Here is a 14,616-nt window from a genome sequence, read left to right as displayed (position 1 = left end):
GAAGGTTCTGTAAGCTGGAGCAATTCACGGTCATGCCTTCAGGTTGGAGGCTATCCAGAAGGAGTGTGAGATGTTGCTCTTCTAATCTGAGAGTGACCTTGTCACGGCAGTAGAAGAAGCCTTGGGCTGTCAGAATGGGAATGGGGAGTGGAATTAAAATGGTTGGCCACTGGGAAATCCTGCCTGTTGCAGAAGGAGTGAAGGTGTTCAACTCCCAGTTGCTCAGGATGCGTTATTCTGACGTGCTACTCCGGATTTCTAAATTCTACAGAATCCCTTGAATTGCATCAATGGTAACATTCGTTAGAAGCCAGAATTTGTCAGTAGGTCATCATTGAAATGATCTCTCTGTGTGTACAGTGCAAGGGTAAGCCCTGTGGTGCTGTGGTGAGCAGTAAATTGGAAGGTACGATAGAGGTCTGTTTGGCTTCCTAGGGCAAGAGGGTTGAGTGTCATCATGCTCTTTCTCTCTGTGGAAAAGGCAGTCTAGGCACAGAATCTTGGATGAAGATCTTTATGTGAAACAACACATTTCTCAGTGATGATGGTCTTGGAAAATATTGCTTATTGGAGGAAACTTACGTCAGATCTACAATCTCTGAAGTCCTCCAGTGAAGAAGTTCCTTGCAGTTGATTATGTATCTGTCCCTTCCCCTAGCTCTCTCACACATTTCACCACTGAGCTATTGTTAACATAAGATCAGCAAAAGCAAAGGAAAACAACCAGGAGTATCAACACTTGAGTCTCTTATTGACCTCTCGTCTCAGCTTTTGAATGAAGAGTAAACCTCTCTGTTACTTTCTGTGCACATTCTGATCCTTGCAAACTGTTTGAACACCCTGTGGTCACTTTGTAAGCCACTCATTCAGGTCTCCCAGTACCAACATAGACTCTTTGGAAAAGAAAATCATTCAGGCAATCTGCTCCTAATTCCTCTGAGACTGTTCCACGATAATCTTAAAGTTCCATGACTTCAAAGTTTAATACTCAAAATAAATTTATCATCAAAGTACATATACGTCACCATAATCAACCCTGAGATTCATTATACTGGTGGATAATGAAACGTCCGCACGAAACGTCGACTGTACTTCTTCCTATAGATGCTGCCTGGCCTGCTACATTCCACCAGCATTTTGTGTGTGTTGCTTGAATTTCCAGCATGTGCAGATTTCCCTGTGTTTGCCTGAAATTCATTGTCTTGTGGGCATACTCAATAAATCCATAATAGAACAGCAACCATAATACAGGGGTTCCCAACCCTTTTTATGCCATGGACCCCTACCATAAGTCAAGTCACTTTTATCAAGTCATTAACTGAGGGATCCAAGGATCCCAGGTTGGGAACCATTGCACAGATTCAATGAAAGGCCACACCAGTTTGGGGGTTCAGCCATTGTGCAAAAGGCAACAAATAGTGCAAATAGACAAAGAAAGAAATAGTAATAATAATAAATAAGAAATAAGTATTGAGAGCAAGAGTCTTTGAAAGTGAGTCCATATGCTGTGGGAACATTTCAACAATGGGGCAAGTGAAGTTGAGTGAAATTATCCCCTAAGGTTCAAGGACCTGATGGCTGAGGGGTAGTAGCTGTTCCTGAAGCTGATGGCGTGAATCTTGAGGCTCCTGTACATTCTTCCTGATGACAGCAGTGAGAAGAGAGCATCTGCTGGATGGAGCGGGGTCCCTGATGATGGATGATGGATAGTGGGGTGGGCTTTACCCTTGGTGGTCTGGACTCCAGCTTATAGCTGAATGGATGAAAATTATGCAAGTAATAGCATGCCTAATGCTGGGCAAATGTCAAGTAGAGCAATGTGAATAGCACACGGGAGTCTAATTTCCAATTTAGTTTAATGTGATTTTATCGTGATATGATCTCAGTTGTCATGCATTCTGGCTAAGGTCTTAAACATGGTGAACAGGTTTGATGTAAGGTAGATGTTTCCGCTGGTTGAAGAACCTAGAGCAGGGGTTCCCAATCTGGGGTCCATGGACCCCTTGCTTCATGGAATTGGTCAATGGCTGATAAAATGTTGGGAGTGCCTGACCTAGAGTCATGAATTGCAATCTCAGAGTAAGGAGCAGGCCTCTTAGTTTGAGAAGAGAAATTTCTCCTCATCTTGGAGGTAAATCTTTGGAATTCTCTATACCTTACAATTGTAGAGAGACAGTCACTGATTTGTTGCTAAACAGAGATCAGTAGATTTTTGGATTTTGAGGGAATCATAGAAAATGGGGATAGTAGCTAAGAATGGAGCTGTGGTGGAACATGAGCAATAATCTTGAACGGTGGAGCAGAGCTGAAGGGTCTCAGGTAAATACCACATTCGCACCTTCTAGATATTGGAGAATAAAGTTCCTATCTGATGGAACAATTGTAATGAGTAAAGGTTTTATTAAAGATAATGGCATTAAAGTTGGAAATGAAACAGTGGTCACTTACAAAACCACAAACTGAATTCAATATTCCATACTTCTGGGGCGGCTAGGCACGACTCGAGTAGCGGCAGTACTCTCAGTGGATGCGATTAAGTATTCCCGTTTCAGCTTGATACAGCTAAAAAGCACAAGTGTTCCAAGGTCAGTACAGTCAACAAAGATGTCTTAGTGCATTTAAATAAACTATTGCTGCTTAAAATGGACAGGAACAACACCGAATGAGTTGGAAGCGCCCACAGAGGACAAATCGGAGGAAGTGGGGGTGTAGGTCGGGGTTAAAAGTGTGTTTAAGAAAACAGGGTTTTAAACTCCCTATACCGACTATCTTGCTGGCGAATGTGCAGTCTCTAGTGAATAAAATTGATGATCTCAGAGCTAGGATGCTGAATCAGAGGGACATTAGGACCACGTGTGCCCTCTGTTTCACGGAATTCTGGTTAACCCCTTCTGTACCGGATGCAGCGATCCAGATCGATGGGTTTACTACACACCGTCAGTCTAGATCTGCAGAGTCTCTGAAAAGCAGAGGTGGAGGAGTCTGCCTCATGATCAACTCTTCTTGGAGCACCAATTCTGCTCTCCAAACCGGGAATATCTAGCAGTTAAGTGCCCTTCTTTTTCCCTACCACGAGAGTTTTCTGGGGTCATTTTGGTAGCAGTTTACATTCCACCTCAGCCCAATGTCAAGCAGGCTTTGGATGATCTGAGCAATAGGATCAATAAGCACGAAACAGTGTACCCTAATGCATCCACCATTGTTTTGGGAGATTTTAACCAGGCTAGTCTGAAAAAAAATCACTAAGCAACTGCCATCACCAGATCACTTGCAATACCAGAGGAAACAACACACTGGACCATTGCTACACCACCATCGAGAATGCCTACCGTGCTATTCCACTCCCTCACTTCGGGAAGTCTGATCACCTGGCTGTACTTCTACTCCCTGAGTATAGGCAGAGTCTGAAGACTGCAGCACCAGCAGTGAGGACCAAGAAGGTTTGGACAAGGGAAGCACAGGAGCGCCTACAGGACTGCTTTGAATCGGTGGACTGGACAGTATTCAGGGATTCATCTTTGAATCTGAATGAGTATGCTACAGTTGTTAGTGACTTCATTAAAACCTTGTGGATGAGTGTGTGCCTACAAAGACTTAATGTACATTCCCAAACCAAAAGCCATGGATGAACCAGGAGGTATGTTGTCTGCTGAAGGCTAGATCTGTGGCATTCAAGTCTGGTGACCCAGGCCTGTACCAGAAAACCAGGTATGATTTGCAGAGGGCTATTTCAAGGGCAAAGAGACAATTTTGAACAAGCTTGGAGGTGACATCGAATGAACGGCAACTCTGGCAGGGTTTGCAAGACATTACTTCCTACAAAGCGAAACCCAATAGCATGAATGGCAGCAATGCTTCACCACCAGATGAACTCAACTCCTTCTATGCACGCTAAGAAAGGGAGAATACAACTACCCTGCTGCACCTGATGACCCTGTCATCTCTGTCTCAGAGGCCGATGTTAGGCTGTCTTTAAAGAGAGTGAACCCTCGCAAGGCAGAAGGTCCCAATGGGAGTACCTGGTAAGGCTCTGAAAACCTGTGCCAACCAACTGACAGGAGTATTAAAAGGACATTTACAAGCTCTCACTGCTACTGGGCAGAAGTTTCCCACTTGCTTCAAAAAGGCAACAATTATACCAATGCCTAAGAAGAATAATGTGGGCTGCCTTAATGACTATCGCCCGGTAGCACTCACATCAAAAGTGATGAAATGCTTTGAGAGGTTGGTCATGACTAGAATGAACTCCTGCCTCAGCAAGGACCTGGACCCATTGCAATAGGTCACTGGCAGACGCAATCTCAATGGCTCTCCACATGGCTTTAGACCACCTGGACAACACAAACACCTGGGTCAGGATGCTGTTCATCGACTATAGCTCAGCATCTAACACCGTCATTCCCACAATCCTGATTGAGAAGTTGCAGAACCTGGGCCTCTGTACCTCCCTCTGCGGTTGGATCCTCGACTTCCTAAGCGGAAAACCACAGTCTGTGCAGGCTGGTGATAAGATATCCTCCTTGCTGACGATCAACACTGGTGCACCTCACGGGTGTGTGCTTAGCCCACTGCCCTACTCTCTGTAAACACATGCCTGTGTGGCTAGGCATAGCTCAAATACCATCTATAAATTTGCTGATGATACAACCATTGTGGGTAGAATCTCAGGTGATGACAAATGGGCGTACAGGACTGAGATATGCCAACTAGTGGAGTGGTGCCATAGCAGCAACCTTGCACTCAACATCAGTAAGATGAAAGAGCTGATTGTGGACTTCAGGAAGGGTAAGACGAAGGAACACATACCAATCCTCATAGAGGGATCAGAAGTGGAGAGAGGGATCAGCTTCAAGTTTCTGGGTGTCAAGATCTCTGAGGATCTAACCTGGTCTCAACATATCAATGTAGTTATAAAGAAGGCAAGACAGTGGCTATACATTATTAGGAGTTTGAAGAGATTTGGCATGTCAGCAAATACACTCAAAAACTTCTATTGTTGAACTGTGGAGAGCATTGTGACTGGCTGCATCACTGGTATGGAGGGGCTACTGCATAGGACTGAAAGAAGCTGCAGAAAGTTGTAGGTCTAGTCAGCTCCATCTTGGGTACTAGCCTATAAAGTACCCAGGACATCTTCAGAGAGTGGTGTCTCAGAAAGGCAGTGTCCTTAATAAAGGACCTCCAGCACCCAGGACATGCCCTTTGTTCACTGTTGAACAAAGGTAGGAGGTACAGAAACCTGAAGACACACACACTCAGTGACTCACGAACAGCTTCTTTCCCTCTGCCATCCGATTCCTAAATAGACATTGAATCTTTGGATATTACCTCACTTTTTTAATATACAGTATTTCTGTTTTTGCACTTTTTAAAAATCTATTTAATATACATAATTGATTTACTTGTTTATTTATTATTATTATTTTTATTTTTTTTCTCTGCTAGCTTATGTACATGCCGGTGATAATAAACATGAATTTGATTCTGATATTGTTTATTTGATATTGGATCAAGTTGTACCGAAGAAACAGATGTTAGATGATACATCTTTTGTGTTAGTATCTTAATTTCTACAAGTATTTGACAACAACAACAACAACAAATTCCCTTTAAATCTCCCAGTGTGCTTTACAACAGTATTATCACAATTTGACAAAGATTATGATTTTTAAAGATATTCCTGGTCTTAAAAATAAATAAAATATATGGTTGTTCATTGTATTGTTGATGTTCTCGTGAAATGCAGTTGAATCATCTTCTGTTTCTAATTAATCTGATTACTAATTCTGAAAACCCAATGAAGGTCTGTCTATGAATAAATAGATCAAATGTGTTCTTATATTTAGTTCTTCTTAATCAGTTTAGAGTTGAATTAATTCACTGTATCGTGACTAATGACTTGGCTCTCAAACTGCTAACTTTGCAAAAGTGGCAATGTTTTGACAGCTGCCTTTGGTCACTAGCAATAGACATGCAATATAGTCACTGAACTTCTTGCTTGGAAGCAAATTTTGAAAACTACATCTGCTGTCATATTCCATTTTTATCATTGGCAACTGAGCTATATTTAAAGACTGTTTTCTTTCACTAAAATGATGTTCCATTAATAATTTATAAGCAATCATCTTTGGCCTAAACAACAAAAACATTATGTCATAGAATGTAAAACACTACAGCACAGTACAAGCCTCTCATCCCATAACGTCATGTTGACCTTTTAACCTTCTGTAAGATCAATCTTCCCTCCTATATAGCCCTCCATTTTGCTATCATCTATGTTCAAGGGTTCATTTGCTATCTCCAGAGAACCATGAAAAACACCACCCCTCCTCCCACAAATCTCCCCAGATTAAATTGTGTAACAGCAAGAAGAGCATCAACCCCTGCCCGCCCCACCCCAGACAGAAAAATAAATTGGGCGATCTGCGAGAACATCAAACCCCAACCCCCAACCGAGTCTAATGTATCAGTCTTTACCACAACTCCTGAGAGAATGTTCCACACATTCACAACTCTGCATAAAAACAAACTTACCTTTGACATTATTCCTACACTTCCCTCCAATCACCTTGCAATGTTGTCCCGGTATTAACCATTTCAGCCCTGGGCAAAAAAAATCCCCAACTATCCTCTTGAAATATGCCTCATCATCTTGTACTTCACTATCAAGTCACCTCCAATCCTCCTTCGCTCCAAAGAGAAAAGCCCTAGCTTGCTCGAAGCATTGTAACTTCATAAGACATGTTCTTCCAACATAGTTCCTATTGTTAACTTTGTGCAAAGTCATGTTGATGGTTGTTTGTGTAGTGTAATTTTTAAAAAATGCTGAAATAGTAGTGAGAGAGAAAAAAGGGCTTTCTATTCCTTGTTCCTACACTTACATGGAAATGACATAACTAGTGTGTTATCAGTGCCCTTGAGCAACATCAGTAAGATAAGGTTGTGATTAGTGTTGGCAGAATAATGGATTCTACCAGACTGCCACATCATCAAAGTGACACCATAGCTAATGGAAAATAATTCTCAGTAGCCATCCTTACATAACAGCTGCTTTCATCATTTCTACAAGTCACATTGATATAAGTACATCTCAATTTGACACTGAATTTATTATTTTGTGCAAAAACATATGAAGTACTTTGCCTTCCCTGACTGTTGTCAAATATATGTTGAGTTTAGATACTTAGCATCTGAGCTGATGGATGAACCCAAGGGATCAGGATGCAGTGATACAAAACAGTGTACATTAATATCCTGCGTTTCAAAGTGAATTTATCATCAAAGTACCTATGGCACCATAAACAGCCCTGAGATTCATTTTCTTGTGGGCATATTCAATAAAGCCATAATTGAATAACAAACCGCAATAGAGTCAATGAAATACCGCACCAACTTGGGTGTTCTTGTTTGAAGTCAGACAAGCTGCGTTTCCTTTTTAATGATGGGAAAAGAAATCTCAATATGTTTCTTAAAGTATGTTTCATATAGAGAGGTTGAATGAGCTAGTGATTTTCTCTCTGGAGTAAAGGAGGATGAGGGGTGATACAGACATCCCACCTCTCCCGCATACTGATAGCGGCTCCCTGACGCCAGAATTATATACAATATCCCGGAAATTGATTTTTTTGAGAGGGAGAGGAAGAGCGAGAACGAGAGGGAGCATCCTGATTGGTCTCTCTTTGTGCTAAGTAGACCTATCAGTTTTCTCTGTGGACGGGCTTTACAGTCAACCTCAAAAATAATGACAGTGTTGCTCGCTGCACTGTTTGCAACAGTGACTTTTCTATTGCCCGCGGTGGGTTAAAATGTAGAAGGCATGTTGAGGTGAGTTTAACAAGTGTCATTCATTCATTAGCATAGCTAACGTTATTTAAACTAGCTGGCTATCTGCTAAGGAGCTACTCTATTGATATCCTACGTGATGAGGCCAAACTCCCTGTAGACTTGCTTAAAGTTGTAATAGAATTAAAAAATGACTCCATGATAATATAATATAATATAAGTACATATTTTAATGTCACATTTTCTGCTTATACACAACTTGGTTTACAGACTAGACTAAATCACTAGACAAAGTATTACTTACACCCTTGGAGGTCGACCGGAAGGGGTGTGATATGGGAGTGTGGGGAGCAGGGGTGCTACCTCCCTGAAATGAGTTTTTGCAGGGTGGGATGTCTGGTGACATGATGAGGTGTACAAGGTGATAAGAGGCATATATTAAGTGTATAGATGGAGACTTTTCCCAGGGTGGAAATGGCTAATGCTAGGGGACGTCATTTTAAGGTGATTGGAGGAAAGTTAAAAAGAGGGACGTCAGAGGCAGTTTTTAAAATATGGAGTGATAGGTGTGTTTGAATATTCTGCCGAGGGCTGTGGAGGAGGTAGGTACATTTGGCACATCTGAGAAACTCTAGGTGGACACAAGGGTGATAGACAAACAGAGGGCTATGTGGAAAAGAAGGGTTAGATTGATTGTGGAGTAAGATCTTTAAAAGGTTGGCACAACATCACAATGTTATGAGGGATATAGATAGGGTAAATACACAAGGCTTTTTTCACTGAGGTTGAATGAGTCTACAACTAGAGATCATGGGTTAAGGGTGAAAACTTCTTCACTCAGAGGGTTGTGAGAGTGTGGAACAAGCTGCCAGCAGAAGTGGTCCACGCGAGCTCAATTTCAACATTTAAGAGAAGTTTGGATAGGTACATGGATAGTCAGAAAATGGAGGGCTGTGGTCCCGTGGTAGGTTGTTGGAAGTAGGCAGTTTAAATGGTTTTGCATGGACTAGATGGGCCAAAGGTCCTGTTTCTGCGCAGCACTTCTATGGCTGAAAGACATGGTCAGCACCATGCTTTACAGTACCAGTGACCTGGATTCATTTCCCACCATTACCTGTAAGAAGTTTGTTAGTTTTTCCTGTGGCTGTATGGGTTTTCTCTGGGTGCTCCAGTTTCCTCCCACAGTCTAAAGACGTACCATTTGGAAGGCTAATTGGTCATTGTAAATTGGCCCTTGATAGGCTAGGATCAAATTGAGGGATTGCAGGTTGTCGTGGCTCGAAGGGCCCGAAGGATCTATTCTGCTCCATATGCCAGTAAATAAATAAAGAGTGTTCTGTGTTAAACATGAGATTGTGCAGCTGCTGGGACTGGAAGGGAATAAGCAGTCCAAGGTTTTGGGCCGAGACCTTTCCTCAGGACTGGAAAAGAAGGGAGCAGAAACCAGGAGCTGTGTGTAAGTCAAAGTCTCTCTTGTTCTCTTTTTCAGGACTGCTGTACGTTGGGTTCAGTGCCTGCATGTTTGGTTTGTACAGCTTCATGCCTGTGGTCATCAAGCGAAGCAGTGCCACGGCTGTCAACCTCTCCCTACTAACAGCAGACATTTACAGTCTCTTTTGTGGGTTATTCCTTTTCCACTACAAGGTGAGTTAATTAAATTCATTGCGCCGTAGAGCACTGACATTTTGGGACATCATACATTTTAACCTGGAATCTTACTGTGAAGAGTTGCCTGATGGCTTAGTCGAAAACACAACGAAAAGCTCAAAATTAAATGTCGGTGCTCTGCTAAGTCTGTGTCACCAGAAATTGCAAACGATTCAATTGTCTGAGAGTTAATTTGCTTTGCTGTTGACAAAATGTAATAATCTAAATTAATACCTTGCCATTCCTGTTTGACTCAGCATTCTTGAGTTTAGTAATTGGTTCTATATATTTGAACGCTCAGAGTCAAGTGACAAATTCATGCTGCAGGAGCCAAGCTTAGCTAAGGAGCAATGCAATTAGTCTCACCATTCTTGGTTTAAGGAGGGCTAACATGATCAACTACTTTTCTGCTTCAAAATGCTCTCCTAAGACTCTGCTGAAAATCACCCACATGTGGGTGACGGATGGGGACAGGCTGCTGAGCTTTTTAAGAGAACTTTGCTTTGGTTGCTCAAGCTGTTTGTTCACTGGAGTATCTTCTGCCGGCTGGACTCACACTTGGACGTTTGCTTTCGCTGAGGTCAGTCGGTAAAAGCCATTGGCCAAAGACCTTGCCTGGATTAATGTAGATCTAATAACCAAAGGGGAAAGATGCCTCCTTTACTCATGCATTGTGCAAGTCAGAATCAGTAACACCAGAGCTCATAGAATTGTGAAAGAATTAAAGCAAAATAATTTCAGTGTGAAGTCTGCCATTCGAAGCAATAGGATCTTAAGGTGAAATATTTAAAGGGAGCATGAGGGTGAGTTTCTTCACTCATAAGGTGGTGAGAGTGTGGAATGAGCTGCCAGCATTGATACATACTTGGGTGGGAGGGGTGTGGAGGGCTAAGGTCAAGTTTGTCACACACTAGATGGGCTGAATGCCTTGTTTTTTGTGCTGTAAGTGCTCTATGTCTCTATGTTGTCCAGTGCCTATTGAAGTTTACATGTGGTGGAAAATGGGTGGTGGGGAGGGGAGTAATCATTTATTTAATTGTCCTCATTTTATTAAATGCTGATACAAAATGGCAGCATGTTTCACATCGCTCTGCATTTAATGAACTGAAAATGCATTCCAGAGTATGGAGGTTTCAGAATTACATGCTCCTCAGTTACACCTCATTTTCTACGTGGTTGGCTTGAATCACAATGGTGTGAACACTGAATAGTCCAGTTTCCCATAACTCCTGGTGCTCTCCTCCCACACAAATGCTCACCGGACCACCTAGTTTTCTTCGCCTTTCGCCCACCTGTCCCATCCACTCTCCCCCACCTAGTTCAACCTGCCCATTGTTCTGTGTACATTTGGTTCCACCTATTACTCACCAGCCTCTATCCTCCCCCCACCACCACACCCCTTCATACTGTTATATTCCGGCTATCATTCCTGTCCACTTTCAGTCCTGTTGCATGATCTCGACCCAACATGTTGACTGACACTTTTTGCCTCTATGGCTGCTCCTTGATCTGCTGAGTTTTCCCCGTGTCCAGTTTCTGTTCTTGATTGCACCCTTTGCAATCTCTGTTATCTTCATGTTCCTGAGTTAAGCACCTGAAAAAGTTCTCAAAGGCATCTAGTCACTTGTTATATAGCATGCAGACAATAAGATAAGTGAAACATTGTAAAGCCAAGAGTCAAAATGGTTACAACAACACACATAAAATGCTGGTGGAACACAGCAGGCCAGGCAGCATCTATAGGGAGAAGCGCTGTCGATGTTTCGGGCCGAGACCCTTCGTCAGGACTAACCGAAAGGAAAGATAGTAAGAGATTTGAAAGTAGTGGGGGGAGGGGGAAATGCGAAATGATAGGAGAAGACCGGAGGGGGTGGGATGAAGCTAAGAGCTGGAAAGGTGATTGGTGAAAGTGATACCGAGCTGGAGAAGGGAAAGGATCATGGGACGGGAGGCCTCAGGAGAAAGAAAGGTGGGGGGAGCACCAGAGGGAGATGGAGAACAGGCAAACAACTAAATATGTCAGGGATGGGGTATGAAGGGGAGGAGGGGCATTAACAGAAGTTAGAGAAGTCAATGTTCATGCCATCAGGTTGGAGGCTACCCAGCCGGGATATAAGGTGTTGTTCCTCCAATCTGAGTTTGGATTCATTTTGACAATAGAGGAGGCCATGGATAGACATATCAGAATGGGAATGGGATGTGGAATTAAAATGTGTGGCCACTGGGAGATCCTGCTTTTTCTGGCGGACCGAGCGTAGGTGTTCAGCGAAACGGTCTCCCAGTCTCTGTCGGGTCTCACCAATATATAAAAGGCCACACCGGGAGCACCGGATGCAGTATACCACACCAGCCGACTCACAGGTGAAGTGTCGCCTCACCTGGAAGGACTGTCTGGGGCCCTGAATGGTGGTGAGGGAGGAAGTGTAAGGGCAGGTGTAGTTGGTTGCTCAGCAGTAGTATGGTTTGATGATGATATCAGCCGTCTACCTCGAAGGACAATGGATAGCTGCACTAGAGCGAGCTCTCCAGGGCACACGCCTGGGGAGAAGGCCTCACCGGTGCAGTCCAAAGGAAAGCAAAGCAATATGTTTGGCACCAGCTTGGCTGCAAGAGCTGCCGGAAGGATGTTCAATGCTGTCAAGCTGCCTTAGGGTCTCCACTTCGGATTTTCTGTCTGTGTTTGGTCTCATAGCCTTTGTCTCTCCCAAGGATACCCACAAGGCAGTGGGGCTATTTACACATAGCTGAGGATGGGTAAATATGTATTAATCTGTCAGTTACACCTCAGTCTAAAAGACTTGCCTTTTTCAAAACAAAATCCCTGAAGTTGTCACTATCTCTGGAATTTGAAATACCTCATTTGTGAGGACTTCAACAGTGCAGATTGGATCGATAGTGATGACCATCTGTTTCCACGTCAGAAGCACCCTGCCGGCCACATCCGAACAGGATAAACAGTAGGTGTCAGGATGTGCACATTTCTTGATTTTTTTTGGCTCTATTGTGAATAACGATCAATTGCTGTGTTTAACCAGCAGCTCTATTATACACCAAACCCACTGCAAACATAATTAACACAGAATTCTGTCAATGGATCTAATGATGTAGTATCACTTTGTTACATTCTTCTTCTTCTCTCTTGCTCTCTATTTCTCTTTCCTCTCCATCTCCACCCTCGTATCTCATTTTCATACCCTTCTCTCACCCCTCTTTTTCTACACCTCCTCATTCTCACCCCTCTCTTGCCACTCCTATATCACCCCATTTCCCTCTCACCTCCTTCTATCTCTCAACTCCTCTATCTCTCACACCCTCTATTTCTCAATCCCCACTCTCTCATACTCCCTCTCCCTGATCTCACCTCTCCCTCATCTCGCCTGTCTCTCATCCCTCTCTCTATAACCCCTGTCTCTCATCCCTCTCTCTCTCATAACCCTTGTCTCTCATCCCTCTCTCTCTCATTCCCTCTCTCATCTCCTCTCTCCTTCCCTGTCTCTCATTCTCTCTCATCCCTGCTCTCTCATCTCTCTCTCTCTTTCTCATCCTCCTCTCTCTTATCACCTTTCTCACCCTCTGTCTCTCCCACTCATCCCCCTCTCTCTCACATCCCCTTCTTAAACTCTCTCTCTCCCCCCTCTCATTCCTCCCTCTCTCATCACCCCTCTTTAATTTCCCCTCTCTCATCCCCCGTCTTTCATTTCAAAGGGAGATCATGCTTTGAAAAATATTTAATTTTTTTATGTGTTTGTATTGAGATTGCTGAGAGTGGAAAATCTCCTCATCCTTCAGTTTCTGGTTCACATAATCCCATGGTCGCCATATAGCTTACAGATACATTCTGCATTACTGTAGGCAGGGAGCACTGTTGAGATCTTAACGTGGTACTGTGGGTGGAGTCAGGTACAGATTTAAGTCATAAATAATTCTCCAGTCTCTACCCAAGTGAGCTATGAAACAAAGAACCAACAGCAGAGCATAATAATTAAAATGACTGATCCAGTTGCAACCTTGATTGTGGAAATCCCATCCTATCACAATTCCAACATTGCAATGAAATACTGGATGCAGGTTAATAATTTGTCTCTGGAGTTTCTGTAGGTGAATTCCTATGGTGAATGTTGAAGAGCAATTTTCTGAGGAAAAGTCATTACTTTTCCATTACTCCATTAGAAATGGAGTAAAATTCTGCTCCATTTTATTGGCAATGAAGTAGCTCTTGGAAGAATCCTGCTGGGAATAGAATTTCAGGAACAAACTGACATAGTGCTCTGCTTGTTTCCAATCTGTCACAGGTAGCAACTTTCTTTGGGCTCTGCTTGTTATCTCGGTAAATGAGAGACTTGTCATCTCTTCATCATTCTGAAGCCAAAATTCAGTAACATTCATGAGTTACTGCCACTCCCATTATAAAAAATGATTCAGCTGTTGTTGAAAACTGATTTATTTTGCAGAAATGAACCAAAAACTAATCTTATGAACATATTATGAACCTGGATTTAGAATGTATTTTTAATGTAATCATACAAAACACAGAATCAGGCCTTTCAGCCCATCTAGTCTGTGCCAAAACATGTAAACTACCTATTCCCATCGACCTGCACCGGAACCATAGCCCTCCATATCACTATCAGCTCATGTACTTACCCAAACGTCTCTTAAACGTTGAAATCAAGCTCGCATGCACCACTTGTGCTGGCTGCTCTTTCCACAGTTTCAAAACCCTCTGAAGAAGTTTCCCCTCAAATTTACCTTAAACTTTTCACCTTTCACCCTTAACCCATGACCTCTAGATGCCAACCAACTTCAGTGGAAAAAGCCTGCTGGCATTACCTCCATCTACACTTCTCATAATTTTGTATAAAATTGCCATGGTTTTTCATGAATGCCAATTGTATTGATTAAAGTTTTCTGAACAGGTATATAAAGTTGCAAGCAAGAGCATTGTTATTGTTTCTGCATATTAAGTCATAAATCCAAAATAATAGTTCATTCACATTGGTTGGAAAAAGTACTGTTTCAAAGTAAGTAAAGTGAATCCAATGGGTGAAAATTAGAAAAGGTAGCGGGATGATTTTAAAGCAACTACTGACAACGAACACACACAAAATGCAGAAGGAACTCAGCAGGCAAGGGAGCATGCATGGAAAAGAGTAAAGAGTCGACGTTTCAGGCTGTGACCCTTCATCA

The 14,616-nt window shown here is 42.7% G+C and overlaps 1 protein-coding gene across 1 annotated transcript in view; it reads left to right on the top strand.

The window, feature by feature from the left end:
- Positions 1-14,616, top strand: part of slc35f1 (solute carrier family 35 member F1) — a 372,306-nt gene that overhangs the window by 327,915 nt on the left and 29,775 nt on the right. Inside the window, exon 7 of the mRNA XM_073057399.1 lies at positions 9,272-9,426. Coding sequence (XP_072913500.1) covers positions 9,272-9,426 — 155 coding nt within the window. The remainder of the gene's footprint in view (positions 1-9,271; positions 9,427-14,616) is intronic.

This window comes from Hemitrygon akajei, chromosome 9 (assembly GCF_048418815.1).
Source record: "Hemitrygon akajei chromosome 9, sHemAka1.3, whole genome shotgun sequence".
NCBI classification, from domain to species: domain Eukaryota; kingdom Metazoa; phylum Chordata; class Chondrichthyes; order Myliobatiformes; family Dasyatidae; genus Hemitrygon; species Hemitrygon akajei.
Note: the sequence above shows the minus strand (reverse complement) of the source record. Positions and strands in the feature narration are given on the sequence as shown.